Genomic DNA, 17,329 nt, shown 5'->3' on the forward strand with positions numbered 1-17,329 from the left:
CTGCCACAAGAACAAGTCTGAGCTCAAAGTACAACATCCCTCCTCAGAAGAGGTACTCACGTCAACACTTACCCCACCACAGATGAATGAACACAGGATGAGTGTGTGTCTGAACAAAACTGCAAGGCTATTGCATAGCCACAATGAGGGTGATGAAGAGGAAGGAGCTCTGACTATAACACAGGGCAGAATAGTATGAGGAATGCAGAGTTCAGAGGAGGGTTGCATGATTGCTTACAGGAGAAAAGGCAGGAAAATCCTACTTTATATAAAATACGTAAAAATATGGAAAATTTCCCTGTGTTTGGGAAGAGTTTCCTTCAGGGCAACATTTTTCTGAAGACTTGCAGTGGTCTGGTCTTGATTTTCTCCTTCTGAGAATTCCCTTGTGAACTGCTGCTATCTTGGCCCTCAGGGTCAAGCCCTGCCCAAAAGGTAATGTGAGGATATTCCAGCTCAGCAATGATGAGCAGCTTTCATCCAGAAGACAGCAAGCAGCTCCCAAAACTACAGAAATTCAAATCTGCCAAATTTGAAGGCTCACAAAAGCACGATTCAGGAATTGGGTGGAGCTGGGAGAGATCTTGTAGCCAGAAACTAGTAAAGGGACAGATGCTTTTCAGAGGAAGGGGCACTGTGTTGAACTTGTCCACAGTACTGTAAAGAAATGGGTAACATACTCACTCCCTTGCCTGCTAGAAGTAGAGGGGAAAGCTATGCTGATTCTCCTTCTGTCACTGGTTTGAGCTACCCATGCCTACATGTAAAAGGGCTTGGACAGTTAATATGGTTGTTGGAATAAGGCTTTTCTGAAGAAAGCTTTTCTGCCAGTTTGGATCAGAAGCTTGCTCAGGGTCCTTCTCTCTTGCTCAGGGTCAGTCTCCTTCCCTCCAGGTAACCTCAGGACTGCCTATAGTTCCTGAACATTAAGGCAAATGGTTATAATGAATAAAACCCCACCCTAATTTTACTAGGCAACAGGTATCACTGGGTGGTGGCTGGAGTTAGGTGGTGTGGTTCAGGAGCACCACAAGTGCAGGTGTGTCTCCGTCACCCCCAGTGATGCCATGTCTGCATCTGTCAGTAGAGCCAGCCGGTGCTGGGTGGGAGGAGATGGGCAGTGGAGAGCAGCCACTGCTCTGCTTCAGACATGAAAGCTGAAAGCTGTGTCCTTCACAACAGAATTACAGTAAAATTCTGTAGACATCAGGAAATCAGAAGTGGTGAATACACTGCTTTCTGTTTCAGAGAGTGACTACAACAAAAGTACCATGAGATAATTGTTATTGTAACCTCCCCTCTGAGAAGACCCTCCTTTTGCTGTTGATGTATTTCTGCTAGCAAAGTGGGTGTGATGCTCATGTTACATAGCGTCATTTTTCATGATGGACAGTCAGTACCAAAGCCAGCTTTCTCCACATCTCCCAAAAGACATCTCTTCTCATCAGAGTAACTGCATGAAGTCTCAGTTTAACTTGATTAGGTGGGACTGCTGCTGCTGTCCTCACAGCCTCATGGGCCCAAAGTGGAGAAAGCAGCCTCCTGTTTGCCTCCATGGAGTTCATTAGTAACATGTCCTAACATCAACAGTCTGGGCTGGAAAGGCCCTTATTTAGTAAGGGCATGCCAGCCACCTCACACTAGTCTTGAGGCTGGATTTATGGCAAGTTATTCTTTTCTTCATCCCATGGTATGTAGCTCTCAAGAGTTCCTGGCCTGTGCTTGCTAAGCAGAGACTGGTGAGATTAGCAAAACCAGCAAATATCACGGTGAAAGGTACAAGTGAGATCCTGAGACTCCCCTTTAGTAATGACAGTGTTTGGCAATTGCCTGGTGCCTATGTGTTCCCAATGCTGCACAGGACAATTCATTACAGCAGCACTACCTCAAACCTTCACAGTTCGGAGTCTCTGATTGTACGCGCTTGTGCATTTTAATGCGTATGTAGCCACTGCTGCCTACCCCACAGAACCGGTCCTGAGGGAAGCCAGGGTTCTACCTGTCAGAAGTGCACTCAGACCATGAGGCAGCTGTGTGTGCTCCCCTCTCCTCAGGGAATCTTGAATTCTTCGCTATGAGTTGGCACAGCTTTGACAGGCAGGCTGGCAAGTGCTTGCCCTAGCCTTGACCTAAGCACGGGATTGAAAATCATCTCTTGCTAGACAGACCAAAGACTTTGAAGCCCACACCCCCTGAGAAGAGAACGGAGCCCAGGCCATTCGTTTCCTAAGCAAGTGTGTAATCACATCTGTCAAAGGCTGCCAAGAGTGGTTTGATCAAGTGCCATCATGACCAAAAGAGGCAGCGAACTGCAGCACCTGGTCTTGCCGGGCAGCGTGCCTGGGCAGGGGCAGCACGTATGTAACCTCAGCCTGGCCCCTAGGGACACAGGAGCAGCTCTTGGCTCTGCTGTGCTCTGTGCAGGATAAGGCATCTGGCTGTTCAGCCATGATTTGCTGTTCAGGGAAGGGGGTGGCAGACCATTTGGAATGTAAATCAGTTATTTTGTGTGTATGTATGGTGTTTTGGGAGTCCTTGACTGATGCGATTGTGGGAAACTCCAACAACACATGGGTGTCACCATTTCCTTTTCTGTGAGAAGTGCTTTTTGTGACATGCCTGATCCTGTTTGCTTGTGCTCACCATGCTCAGGGTATTCGAGTAGTCTCCTCAGGAAAGGAGTGGAGAGGAGAGATGAGGATGTGGGGAAGGGGGAGTGTAACAGGGAAATGCCTAACTTCTAATGCCAGTGGCAGACCACCCAAAGACAGGTCAGGCAGGGCGATCCCAGGCTTGTACAGAAGCAGCAGTCCAGGCACTGTCTGAATTTTAAAGTCGAGCAGGCAGATGCCTGGTGAAGTGAAGGAACCAGCTGAGTCAGGCAATGGTTGCAAGGGGGTTTGCCAGGCTGCAGATGTGGATTAGAGTGTGTAAGTCCTGTAGCTGATCTAGGACACAATAACTTCCCCTCAGCTACTCAAAATCCAAGACAGAATTTTAGTCTGGGGCTTCTCAAGTTCCGCCTTGACAGCTGGTCCTCTGTGGCACACTGGTCCACCACACACACGTCCGAGGATGGCTACACTGTCATGCAGAGCAGCCTAAGGAAACCTGTAGTCAGGGATCTGAGCCCCACAGTCATAGTGTTGCCACGACTTCTCATGGTGGCATCAAACTGGATGCATTTGTTTGGTGCTGTGCTCACACCAAAGGGGTCATCAGCCCAGTCACATCCCCGCATGAACGTGCACCCAGACCAGGTATCTGCATTTCACCTCAGTCGCTGTGAGAAGCAGCCATCTGGATTTTGTGTGGTACGGGGTACTTTGGGCACATATTAACTGAGATGACCTGTTGCCACAAAACTCTTCCTAAGCAAGTCCTAACGAAGTTCGGCACCCATGAAGGATTGATTCCCTCCCAGTACACTATCTTTTTAATGGGATTTCACTCTTGTTTCTAAAGATGTTTTAAAATTTGATAATATCCAGCATGACCTTAAACACACTTTGCTAGTGAGACAACAGATTTCACATCTCAGTCACATGCATCCCCTGTTTGTTCAGCTTACCCTTCCTGCCTGCTGCTGCAGGGCTGTCCCCTAACAATTGTCTATGCACAGGAACCTGCGCAGGCTCCGCAGGCAGCCTCAGACTATGGTTTCTCTAGACTAGTAAGTCAACAATATAAGAGGAAGGAGAAGCTCAAAGATATTGAAAGCAGTAACAACAGAACCACTGAAATGAGATTTAGTGCCAGAAGACAGAATATTCAAGAGGAAAGGCTCAAAAGGTACTCGAAGGACAAGGTGAATCCTATTGCAGTGAGAAGATAGGAGGCTGGGATGAGAGGTGGGAAGGTGAAATAAAAGACTGTTGAGATCTGAGGCTACACAGGGAGAAGCTGTGTGACATGCAGTAAAAAGATATCATGATCATCAAGATTACTAGGTTTTTAAGAGACATGACAACATTTGCTTCCAGAGACTGAAGAGGAAAGAGTAAGAGAGGCTAGGTGGAGAGGCAAAAACCTACACTGCCAGCCAGGCCAGCTGCGTACAGACAAGGTGACCGGAATGGCTGAGAGAGCAGGGAAAACAGATAAACCTCATTAAGGATGCCAATGAATTCAAGGAGAAACATCCTCAGCCTTTCCTGTAAAAGGGCCGTGCGTATGTAATTGCCTCATTACAAGCCCGACACAGCTGCTTGCAGACAGGCCAAGCAGCCAACATGGAAATAATTTCAGGCAGCAGGAAAAAGGATTGTGAATAAAGTTGATAAGTTGATATCTGGCTGGATGCGGTCATACCCAGCCGCATCAGTGGAGAAACAATGAAAGGCAGAGAGGCCGTGCGCACACAAGCAGGATGGCAGCCTTTCTCTGGAGCAGCTCCTTGCAAGAAGGGTTTTCCTGTCACCTGGAGCAGCATGACTTCAAAAACTCATCCGTGTTGGGTTTTAAGCCAAGAAATACCACACAGGGTTCTCCCTTCTGAGTCTTTGGGGTGCACTAGTGTCTCCATTCAGGACTTTGCTGTGATAAGGGCAAGACATAGCTTTTTAGAGGAGGCTGAGATATTTAAGATCCTACAGCTTCAAGAAAAAAAAAAAAAAGAACTACAGCAAGATTTGAAAGTGGATAGCTTACTGTGTGGCTACTGTAGGTGGTAATGTATTTCAAGCCATTTAACTACTAACCAGCAGTACCCTGTACACTGTAAACTGGAGCTGAGCCATCAGTAACCTTGAGCACTGAGATACAAAGATGGGACTAGTTTAATGAAGATCTCTGAAATTACTAAGTTTGACTACACCAGAAGACTAGATGAATGTGTGTTCTCCCTTTATTTAGTCCTGGGAACTCAGTGTCCTGCTATTTCTTTTGAGTTAATATGTCTGTTTTAAAAACCCTGGCTGTATTTATGTGGAACAAACAGTTTCAAAAAATTACTTTTTTTTTTTCTCATTATAATGAGCATTTGGCTTTAAAAGAACAATGTTGATGTTGCAGAGCTCTTCCCTTGCTCCAAGTGAATACCAGTGACACGTCTACAGTCTTTTTCTGTCAAGTTTACAATAACTCTAAGTGTTTTTGGGGAAATACTTTGTACTTCTGCCAGTAAGCCAGAATCCTGCCATAGATACAGAGATACATTGAGCACTCCTATGATTCAAGGTTATGGAAGTTTTGATTGGGATGCTGAAAACAAGGTCCCTTACTCTGGAATGCCCTGTCAAATACAGCCCTGAGCTCTTCTCTCAAAGAAGGTCACAATGATGGAGGCCAGCAGGCATCAACTTGGCATTAACCTGGCAGTGGGATTTCAGTGTCATCTGAGAGTCAATGAACCACTTTCCTAAATAATTGAAGATCTCCACTCTCTTTCAAGCAGCAGCACTTCTGATTTCTCCAAACTTAAATTAGATTAGCACCTACACAGCTTCCAACTTAGTTCATTTTCTGGTGTGTCAGGCAGGATATACAGTCTTGTCATTAACTCCTTCTCTCCATCTGATGGGAGCCCTCTAGCAACAAATGCTGACTGAAAACTTAGTTGATATAGCCAGACATGAGCTGCTGCAGATATCTAAATTACAGATACTAAACGTGAAAGGCATGTGGGGGAAAGAAAGGGGTTATTTCTCAGAAATTATCCATTGAATAGGTAAGTTGCTGAGGTTGTGTTGTTTTAGGAATCCAAAGACACTCTGGATGTGGAATAGCTCCTTTGGAGCCAAGGGCTGATCTGTACCCTGGTAGAGTGATGCTGATGTCCTAATCTACAGCTGACAACAGCTGTTACCAAGACGGCGGTCTGGCTGCACTGGAGCGTATTGCTTCCCATGTGTCTTTAGCCACTTGTACAACCAGTATTTGTCCTTGAGATACTCACACTACTAGCGAATCCCTCAGTGGGTGGAGGGGATGCTAGTACTGAAGAAGAGCAGTGGTGGCCACTGTGAGACACAGCCTGCTTACCTAATGCGCTGTTGGCACCAGTTGCTTGTCCAGAATTCCATTCCTGGCCAGGGTTTTCCCCAGGATCCTCCTCAGCTTCCCAATGTTTCCCTCTCAGATGTCTGTTATTCTTAATGGTCTGGGAACTGTACACAGCCTGTCAACTCTCCTCAAATTAATTGGTGCCTCTCTGTGTGTACTTCCAGGCCTTGTTCTGGGGAGCTATTGCTGCTCTAGAAGGATGAGGGGTGAGCCAACAGAGGAACAACCGGCAAAACCTCCCCGGCTGCCTGCAGGGAGAGGGAAAGTGGTGCAGTCTGTGGGGCAAGTGCATCCAATCTCATGCAAGGCACAGGTGAGGGAGAGAGCCAGGAAGGCTGGGGATGCATGCGTTCTATTTCAGAGTGGGGAATAAAATGCATGAATGGTGGTAATCTGATACAGGCCTCTGAGATGAACAGCTTTCAGTTGGATTAACTGTGCCTTGCAGAAAATAATTATTTGAAGCCATCTGAATCATAGTGTTGCTTTAAGCAACCTGCATAGCCCTGTAGCTGTAGACACGATGTGAGGCTACACCCTGCTCTCACCTACACGCAGCTGCTCTGAAGGAAACGGCTGAGTGAATGGAACAGCCCCTGTAGGAAATAGCTCAGCACGATGAATCACCTTTCAACTGCTATTCAGTTTGGCTTCTCCCTTGCTTGCCTCACACAGGGTGAAGAAAAAAGCCGAGAGGTCTGAAATAAGACAGACTTCAACAGGAGGAGGCTCAGATGCAAGATGCTTCAGGTGAGACGAGGAAGGGACCACTCTTGGACTGACAGAACAGTTAAAGAGGATGAACTTTGAGCAGGTGTATGTGCAGTATGCATTAATTATCTAATCTGAAGCTATTCAGAAGGTCAAATTAGAAACTGAAATCACTGAACTGTCAAAGAAGGGACACAGAGAATGTAAGAAGCAGGGACAATTCAAAATACTTCAGTTAAATCCTTTAAGTAGACTGTGATACCTCCCCATTTAAACTCAACACTATAGACAGTCTAGTTGTAGCAGCACGGGGATTGAACTCCTCTTCAGTTATCATGCTGGGAACAGAAAATCAGAGGGTAAATGAGCCTGCACAGAGCTCCCAACTGCTGCAGCTTTCAGGACCCATCAGTTAGGACTGTGCTATCTTTGTAACACATTGCTATTAAATTAGGTCTACACTGGATACAGGCAGGTCAGAGAAGGAGGTTCATATTTATCTGAGCCAGGAATTTAGTTGAAAAAGATATGCAGATACAGAGCGGAGGAAAGTGATAGTAAGCAAGCAGCTAGCAGCCAGCTTGAGGTGTGAATGCTAAGCTATATCCACAGAAATGTCTTTTGAGCTGGACCCTGGGGAGCTCAGCGGCCCCAGTGGCACTTAGGATCTGGGTCTGCAAAGCTGCTTTCTCAGCAGCTGCCCTCCCTTTGCAGACGTCTGGAGTCTTCTGTTTGTGACACCCCTGAAAACCAGGCCTACGCTGGGCAAACAAATCCAGGCAGCTGTAATTTGCAGTTATGTTTGAAAGTGCCTGTCTGAATTTTCAGCCCAGTCTGGATCAGCTTTCATGATGCATTGGGAATTTAGTGATTTCCTTAGGTAAATGACTCTATTATATATCCTAAGGAAAATGCGCACAAGTAATTCTTGAGCTGCAGCTTAGCCTTTGACATGGATTTTTTTTCTGGGATCTCAGGAAGATAATTAACTCTGTTTCTGAGTAACCCACTTATAAAATTCCCCCAACAACTCTGTAAAGGAGAAACCCAATATTTGCAAGATACCCTAGCTACTTCAGTGCTCTATTTCTTTTTCCTGACGGCTGACTGTAACTCTTACATGTTCTTTCTGTGGCAAGAAGGGGGACTAAGTTCCTTCAACCCCAGGCACAGTTTCTCCAGGTTAAAGCTGGGCCACCGGAACCAGGTGTACAGGAAGCGCAGGCTCAGTGCCTGCACGCCGCTTGCTCAGTTATTCAGCTCTAGGAAGCTCTGGCCAGCATGTCACTGAATTCATGCACCTTAAAATGAAAGGTGTTGAGAAGAAAAATTATATTCAACTCACAAAATAATGATCCAGCAATTTTTGAGTTGCAGAGCACAGGCAGAAGAAATAAAGTATGACATTTTCATTACCTGATAGCTTTTATTTCCCACAGGCTACAAAAAGAAAAGGCTTCCAGCTTTGGCCTTTGAGAATCTATGGACTAAACTGGTGCACACTACAAAAAGAGCTGCTATAGATGATGTAGGCTTCAGTTTGCAGGATCAGAGTGTGAAGCTGCTGCAGGGGATGGACTCTGTAAGACTGGACCTTGAGCACCAATGCTCCTGAGCAAAGCCCTGAAGGACCTGGCACGGAGAGCGTCGCGGGTGGATCACCCACATCAGGTGCCTGAGGTCAGAGCTGGAGTAGTGCGAGATGCCAGTGGGACTGGAGGGGAAGACAGGGCAAGGAAGGTGAGTCCCACGCTCGGTGTATCCAAAGAGCAGGAGGAGAGGGGCTGAGAAGAAATCCCTGGGTGGCTGTGGGCAAAGGCTTCTAGAGCTGTACAGAGCAGGACTTGATATTACATGAGAGTAGAAGTCCTGATATAAGTGGAAAAGACAACTTTGCATTGAGCTGGGACACGAAAGAGAAGGTGCTAAGACTGTTTCCTTTTTGTACGGGTGACCTGTCTGACTTGTTACCTTTACATCTCCTGTTACCTCATCCTCCAGTGTATTCAGCAATCCATCCCTTTTCTTCCACTCTGTCCTCTTTACAGACACCTGCTGTCTAGAGGACCAGTGTGCATGCCTGTATTTGTTTGCACAGACAGCCCCTCTGCCTCTAACTGGGAATGAAAACCTTGAAACTGGGAATGACAACCCTGGGTTTTCATGGGGGGACAGTGTTGAAAACTCTGCGCGCTTTGTAAAGACTTAGTGGGAAACCAAATTATATTGTGCACATTTCACAAGTTAAACACACGCTCGCTGCAGGCCCAAGGGGTGAAATTCTTAGGCAACCTGGCACACAAGTTCAAGTGTGTGTATATGAAAACAGGACCTGTTTCATCTGAACTTATATCAGGGGAACATGGCACTCAGCAGAAAGGTATTTCAAGACGATTGACTTGAATAACCCATGATTGCTCTTGCAGTACATGGTTTTAAAGGATAAAGAAACCCATTCTTAGGAAGAAAGAACACAAAGAAAATTGGTTTTGTGCTTTACACAGGCAATAAAAGAACACTTCCCAGACTCCTGCAGATATGATGCCAATTTATTTTGACGTAGGTTTTCCATAGGCAGAAGTTTGCAGAGCTTGAACAATGTATTGTAGCAGGAAGGAATCATAAACGCTTTTGGGGCCTGATGCTGAATAGCCACTAGCTTCTGCTAGCAGCCCCACACACAGAAGAACTGCAGAAACAGTACGGTCCTGCCCCTCTGGTGGTCCCATCAATACTATTGCTTGAATGCAACATGCTCTTGCCATCTTTCTAATTCTCTGTCCAGTCTATTTTTGAATATCTCATGTGAAACGGTTTCCACTACATTTGGTTTCCACTACACTATTCCAAACCCTGCTAGACCTCACTGCTAGAAATCCTTCCTACTATTCAGTGAGATATACATCTTCCCTTTAATGGGATCCCATTATTCCTAGGTGTACTGCTTCTCCAATGCACCAACTAATTCTGTTTCCTCTATGTTAAAAGTTTTAGACTACTGTCCTCTGTCTCACTGCAAAGCCACACTAACTTGTTTAACACCATTCTTCTGAGATAGCCCTCCCTCTCCTTTGCATTTTTGTGGCTTTCTCTGAACAAGTTGTTGGTCTGCATCCTTTAGATACTGAGGATTTCCAAACTGCACATGTTAATTCTCTGTGCTTGAAAAGCTGTGATCTACATGAGTAATATATTTCTCGCAGTATGTAGCTTGGTTCAGTGCTAGAGCATGAGAGGTATTAGAGCATGAGGAAAAGGTATTATGTTTTGTGAAGTACTGCAGGATGCTCAGAAACACACCAGTGTATGCCATAGCTACCAAATTGTATAAAAGCACAATTTGAGCTGTGGTTCAATCATGCTGAGAGCATACATTTGAGAAGCTTGAGCTTAACAGTGGCTTTGTTGAAGCTGGAACTGGTAAATCAATATCCTTTGCAGATTGGCCACTAGTCATCCACATTGACCAAAACACTGTGCATCTCGTTACAAAGGGTAAACAGGTTTATTCACATAAAGACACTTGTATGCAAAAACCAGCTTACTGCCTTGCTGTCTGTTGTGTGGGTTTTGAGCTCTTTTAAAATTTGGTGCTGAAGAACAAAAGAAGAAGGGCATGCATCTATACCAGCTGCCAACAGGGCAAGTGAGGTCTGGGTGTTTGTTTTTAGCAAGTAACGTACTCATATCTGACAAGAATTTGGTCTGTTGTCTTTTTTTCTTTCTAACAGGTGAAAACTTCACTTGGCACTAATGCAGCAGATAAGTCTCATCCTTGTCAGTACATTACCAGGACCCATATACTGACGATAAGGTATCATAAAGATATGCCTCAGACTTGATGTTAATGTAAAAGCATTTCTGGCATAAGACTCATAGCTGGATACATTGTGGCTTGGATTAAATTAGACTGAAATCCCTGCCTACGTGAGACTCCATAAGAACAAAGTGCCCTGTGTCTCTGACAATAACTGTGAAGCAACTGTGCAGTGACTGTGTAGCAATAACTTCCCTTACACAACAGATCTCCTGTCTCTAGACCAAATTCATCCTTATGCATGCTGTGTTGCAAACTGCTGAAGACATATAGTTGTCTGCAGGTCACCAAGACAAGCTGTGTCTCTGCAGTATTATAGCACCTACAGGTAGCAAGAAGGCTTCACCAATAAAATACACAGGTCTTCCAAACATGTCCTCTCACTGCTGGGTACAGCTGCCAACTCAGATCCCAAATTCAGGCTGTAGAGTTGCTGTTTTAGGAAAACCACCTACAACTGTTAACCAACCACATGGAAACAGGAAGGAAAACCACCCCTAGTTTGTATGGGCTTGGTCATTTCCATGACAAAAACCAGAAGAGTTTCCTAGCAGCGCCTATCGATAAAGCAATGCTGACGTTTTCCCCTGTTCTTCAGATAAGCAGATCCTGGGAATGTATGAGAAGGTATGCATAATATGCTGCTCAACAGTAAGGCGCCCTGCCAGTTAGACTGTGAAGTACAGGAAAGAAGGCTTTTCCAAAAGGCTATCACCATGACCTGGGATACCCAGGTGACCAAAAATTAAAATGGGGAGTGAAGGAGAGGAGGGGTTCAGAAGAATCATCCCTCTCCAGTGACACAGGAAAAGCTTTAATTCCGCAAACCATTTACTCTGGAGTCTCCACGAGGTACAAGAAAGGGTCACAGCGCAGCCCATAGGGTTTGGTTTTGTTCCTTTCTGTCCTTCAAGAGGGAGGCCTCATCCAGTCACTGGGATGTGGAAGACTGGCAAACCCGATCCTTTCCAGGGTCCTCTGCTGTAGACATGCTGTCAGGCAGGTCCTGAATCTGCCCAGACCTGAGGAGTAAAATGGGGTCACATGCTAGCTGTCCCAGTATATCTAAATACTCTCCATTTATCTACACAGACACTCTGTGTGAAGTGTCATTTTGATGAGTTTGGGAGGAAGCACTGAAACAAGTGTATTTGAGGTTAAAATGTTCTGTTAAGCAAAAAGAAAAAAGAAGAGTGGAAAACGAATGTTTTAACTTTTTGGAGTGAAAGCCAAGCAGCAGAGCTTCCGGAGAAAGGGAAATTGTTTCCTGGCAGAGCTAACCATGGCGTAATGCCTGTACGTAATCTTGGCTCCATAGCTGCAAGGGTGGGCAAAGATGTCGCTCAGCCCAGCTCACCTCTGTGTGGCTTACTGTCCTGCTGCTCCAAGGACCATAACGGTTACAAATTTCAACTCCCTTGTCTGCACAGTACCAGGTACCCTTCCCTCCATCCCCTCCACTTCAGTCCTCTTGGAACTGACAGGTCACATATTCTTAGTGCAGTTTCCCTAGGGACAAGGTGAGTGCCTCTGCTGAAAGCAAGCTGCCCTGTAGTTTGGGCAAGGGCATTGTTCCCCATGGCTCCTGGAAGGATGCAGCAGTTGGGATACTGGAACTGGAAATGTGCTCAGTCGTGATGTCCCACTGACCACAGCACAAAGGAAGCCATGGCTTGTGACCTTGCCTCTTGAGGTAGGGGACGTGTTTGAACCCCAAGGGGTTTCTGCAGTCTCCCAGTGAGATGGGGAACAGAGGACTCAGAGGAATTTTCTCCATGCTGCTCTGCTGCTCGCTAGAGGAGTGGGGCAGGACTGGGGCCTCTTTGTGGTATCCTCACCTGACACAGGAGGGAGCTCTACTGAAAAGATCAGTGGCCCCATCACTCCCCAAATGTCCCAGATGAGGGCATTTTGGTGTAGAGAGAGAACAGGGCCTGGAGGTGGTGCCATGTCCAGTAGGTTGCCCAGAGGGGAAGTGGGGAAGTGAGCAGAGAACTGCTCTCAGCCCTGGAAAAGCTCTCCCTCTCCGGAGCTGGTGTAGCACCAGGCAAAGTGAAGATCTACCAGGAGCTAGTTGCAGAAAAGAGACAGGGGAATGGAGATGTCACAGAAAGAAATGAAATCTGTTGGTAGGCAAAAAGAAGAAGAGGGGAGCCTTCCCAAAATAAATCTGGTTGCTGCACCTTCACAGCTTGGGGAACCCATCGTACCATAGGGAGCCATCAAAGTGAAACTCCATCTTGGATTGCTTCCCCTTGCTGTGCAAACAAAGTTCAAATGTCTCCATGCTCCCAAGCTCCTACAGAGAGGCTGGAAGAGGAATGCCATGACTGCTGTTGAATATGGGCTGCAGAAAGCCACAAGCACTTTTGGTGGATGCCTTAACTCACAACACTCGTAGCAAAGTTTGGTACAGCTATGGGAATTAGCCATCTTACACCAACTCTGAAGGTGTAAACTAACAAACCAACACAATAATTTTGATCCTTTTTGTACTGTGAGTGCAAAGAACGTTTAGTGACTGATTTTTTACAAGTGGCTTAGCTTTCATCTGTGCCAGCTTTACACATTTTTGATATTAACTCCTCATGTTTAACAGTCTGTGATGTAAGCTTCAAGATTTTGAGTTCCTTTCATCAGTTATAACACTGGAAAGAAAACTGATTCTCAAATCTATCTTGCATCAAAAAGTTGGCCTTCACAAAAAACAAAACAAAAAAAACAAAAAAAAAAAAACAAAACCAACCAATCCTGAAGATTAGCAGACACAAAATCACATGAACTGCAAGAATAGGGTTTTGCTGCCTTTTTCTCCCTCTTCGAGATCTTAAATAGTTACAGTTACTGCTTCCAATGTGGCACCTTCCTGACAGCAGAATGGCTAAGACTGTAGGTACTGGCCCTTAAAAGGAGTCACAAACCCACACTAACCAGTCTAAGAAAGCAATCCCAACTACCTTGCTTCCACAGTGGGTTTTTCAACAACAGGGTCTTCTGCCAAAGACGTGATGGAAATCAGCTGTCTAGGTCAGCCCTCTGCCCTTTTTTCCCTAATGCTGGTAATCCTCATGTGTCCCACTAGAGCAAAGAGCTTGCCAGTTATGCCAGCAGGAAAGCACAGACCAGCTCTGCCTGCCACTGACGAAGCAAATGGGGAAATGACAGAACTTCTAGTTCCTCTTGCACAGGACCATTAAATCTGTTTTTAACGCAAAAGACTGTAGCAAGTCTCTGGGTCCTGCTCATGCTGCCTGTGAAAAGCTCTCAGGAAGAGACAGAGGAGAGAACTCACAGGTGGGAACTCAAGTCTTTGCTCTTGGCTCTATTTTGGTCTAATAACTTCTTACCTTTGAGATATTAACCACTTTTTTTGAGGGTTAGGGCAGGAAGGGAAAACCAAGTGCACTACTTGAAAAATGTCTTGGGAGTTGAGATGTTTTAAAAATAAGAATGGATGCAGCAATCTACAAATGATCAGAAAACAAAGTAACATGGGGAAAGAGTGGGAAATAGAGATAAAGAGACAGAATCAAGAGCAGGAAACTCTTAGGTTAAATACTTCAGAGAAACTTCCTGACGGTCAGACCTGCCGTATGTGTCACACATGTCTCCCAGAAGGAAATGGCAGGTGTGCCCCTTTCTACTCTCAAACACCGCGGTAGCAGACAACCGAAAGTATGCGAAGGGTGCAGCACTCTGTGTGTGGAGAGGAGAGGGGGTGGACAAGAGTGTCCTCAACATGACAAAATATCTGCTTTAGCCCTAAGTTAGTCTTTGCTTCATATGTGGCTTCCTGTGCACAGCAGTTAAATTAAGAGCTCAACCTCCCTTTCCCCTCTGAGACATTACAGGACACTGTATAGTGAAAAAGAATAAAACAACCTTTAACAGGTACTGATCCAGGCTCTGCCAAACTTAAAAACTCTTATAACGCTATATATTTGTCATGCCACAGGTAGTTTGTGCTGAGTTGGTTTAATCGCTGCTTGGTCCTTCTCCACACCAAAATATCGTCAGATAGTCTGTTGAGGACATTTCTTGCAATGAACATGTCTGATCTTTACCCTTGCCTGTAGGGCAGGCCAGCACAGATAACAAGGACTGCGATGTTAGCACCTGGGCATTATCAGAACTGCCCAGCAGAGCTATGTGCTGGAAATCTTCAAAGAAAAATTGTAGTAGTGCCGCAAGCACACTGTTCCCTGGCTTTGCTGCGTGTCCCCGGCTGTTGGGGCTGCACCAACACAGAAAAAGCTCTGTGAGAAGATAACATAAAGTATTTAGTAGGATCTGTGTTTAGCTGAAATACCAAAAGTATTTAGCTGAAATACCTCTTTCGTCATTTGAGGTTTTGCCAATGTTGTAATCGCCTTTCTATCTCCCGTGCCCCTCCTAAAAATAAATATTTTTTTTCCTGCCACTTAAAACACTGTTTGAAAAGCTAGTGAATCTGGTCTGACGTGAACAAAGCAAGCACCATTGCTCCCGTTTCGTATGAATGGGAAAAGAGGCAAGGAGAGGTAAACTGCCTTGCCCAAGAGGGTGCTACACAGGAGAAGGCTTGGATGTAAATGCCTGGGAATCCTGACTCCTGCTTCTACGCCCGGGTCCACCAGCTGTGTGCCCACCCAGAGACATGAGCTCTGCCTCTCCTGAAGCTTGGGATATGCAGCATAGAGAAAAAGGCACAGGAAACCATCTGGGGGTGTGCTACTCATTTACCTTCCTGAAGCAACGGTTCTCAGGTCCTCTTTCCTGAATCATAATGCTCTATCGATAATGAAGGTGAGACAGCCCAACCCATGTGGAACAGGGGGGACACACCACTTCGGGTCCAAATCACGGTGCTGCTGCATGGGTTGGGTAGGCATCAATCCCAAGGAGCCCGCTAATCCTGTATCGTTTGTTCACATCTCCTTATGTCCCCATTTTTACAGGATTTTTAAAACCTCCTTTCTAAATGATGCCTTTTAAAATTTAACTCTCCCACCTCAGAGGCTAAAAAAGTAAATGGCAGTCCTTCCTCATTCCCTTTTCACAGAGGTAATTTCTCCCCACACCATCCCACTACATTCCAAATCTAGACTAAAACCTGCAAAATATTCTGAGGTGCGTGGTGGGGGCTGGGGTGCAGGGGAGAGACATTTATCTAAACCCCAGCGATATTTTTCATATTTTGATCTGCCTTGAGTGAGAAATTGCTTTGCAAGGTGGAGCTAATGCAGATCGAGGAGCCAGTCACAAGCTAGTGGAAATAAAAGTTTTCATTACCTCCATGTCCTGCAAGAGAGAGGTGTCCTCGGGGCAATCTTGCTTCCCCACCCCTTTCCCTCTTATCTGTGGGAAAACTTCAGCCAAGCCAGAGCAAAATCGCGCTTCTGTGGAGGGTATGTAATATCCGAGCTCCTGCTCAGCTTGAAAACTGACAGAGCCCAGCGAGTGGCCCTGCACTACGAACAAGGAAGAAGGGCGGGTGGGTGAGAGGAAGGGAGGGAGGGGAGAGGAGGGGGAGGCAAGGCAATCAGAGTTTAAATTTAGACACAAATCTAAACAGATACTGTCCCTCCCGGAGTGCTGGGCTCATGAGACAACAAGCAGCAAACTCTGCTGCTGTGCCCAAACTTGGGGACAACATATGTGCATTTTGTCCCTTCCTTTCTTTCTCCCCTTCATATTTTCTACCACCTTATTTTTTTTTCCTCCCCTGCCCTGTACTGCCCCTATTTGTTGCTTGCAGTTGTTCTCCCGGTGTCTCTGCCTGGATCTCTCCCCTGTCCACTCTTCCCTCTCCAAGTCATCAGGGTCTCTTCCTTGCTGTTTGTTTGTAAGGAGGATCTTTTTTCCTCTACCTGCAGCTTCCCTTTTCTCTTCCTTCACACTTTTATGTAATTTCAATCAGCAGTGGACTATCTTTAGAGTAGTTAGAGGAGCAGAAGAGGAGCAGAGTGAGGGTGATGATTGCATTTAACAGAATTGAGGGCTTTGGTGTTCCAGTACACGGCTGGGACTCCCAGGGATGACAATAATCTCAGCAGTACTGCCACACTGCTGGGTGATTCCACAAGTAGATATCAGGGCTCCACGGTGATGGGCACTGCACAGATGTGGGCACAAGCAGAGGGACTCCATGCAAGGTGACACTGGCTAGTTGTAAAACAGGACTAGCTCCTTCCACCCTGAGCTTGTGTCTCACGCTACCAGGTAAGAAGGTGCAGGATATTCTTCTCTCCCTTCCCAGGGAAGGACAGACTCATGCACTGGAAATTAGAAGCTTCCGTGGTGGTAGAAAAATTCAGATGGGAAAAAATAAGCCTCAGGAATGTTTTGCTACAGTTTCCTTTTCCGTTCAAATCACAGTGGTGTAAACTAGACATCTCTTCTAGCAACTGTTTGCATATGCTGCTTCTCAAGAATTTCAGTCCCCACCTCTTGGGAGTAGGGTGGTGCAGAGGAATTTGGAAACACTCCCTTTGTCTTCTGCTGACTTCCTTGCCTTGCATGCAGCTGCAAAGTGACACAATATGTCATTTTAGGATGATACTTCAGGGGCAGAAGAGGGCTAAAGCATCTTTTCTGAAAGGGACGCATACTTTTGCTTCACAGTGCTTCACAAGTCCCTGCTGGCTATGGAGAATGGAATTAAATGTGACCATCATGATATCGCAGATTATTGTTACCAATAAATCGTCTTGACATAGTTGTTCTTACAGTATAGTTAACTGTTGCTGTACTGAATGCTGTAGGGCTCCTGTGGGATTAGCAGATTTAAATAATGATTTCATTATCTCCCAAGTTCAA

The 17,329-nt window shown here is 45.8% G+C and overlaps 1 protein-coding gene across 1 annotated transcript in view; it reads right to left on the reverse strand.

The window, feature by feature from the left end:
• Positions 1-15,950, reverse strand: part of RCSD1 (RCSD domain containing 1) — a 32,205-nt gene extending 16,255 nt beyond the window's left edge. Inside the window, exon 1 of the mRNA XM_010079842.1 lies at positions 15,803-15,950. Within this exon, the coding sequence (XP_010078144.1) occupies positions 15,803-15,808 (6 nt within the window). The 5' untranslated portion in view covers positions 15,809-15,950. The remainder of the gene's footprint in view (positions 1-15,802) is intronic.
• Between the last annotated feature and the right edge of the window lie 1,379 nt (positions 15,951-17,329).

Source organism: Pterocles gutturalis, unplaced genomic scaffold, assembly GCF_000699245.1.
Source record: "Pterocles gutturalis isolate BGI_N339 unplaced genomic scaffold, ASM69924v1 scaffold29069, whole genome shotgun sequence".
In the NCBI taxonomy this organism is placed as follows: domain Eukaryota; kingdom Metazoa; phylum Chordata; class Aves; order Pterocliformes; family Pteroclidae; genus Pterocles; species Pterocles gutturalis.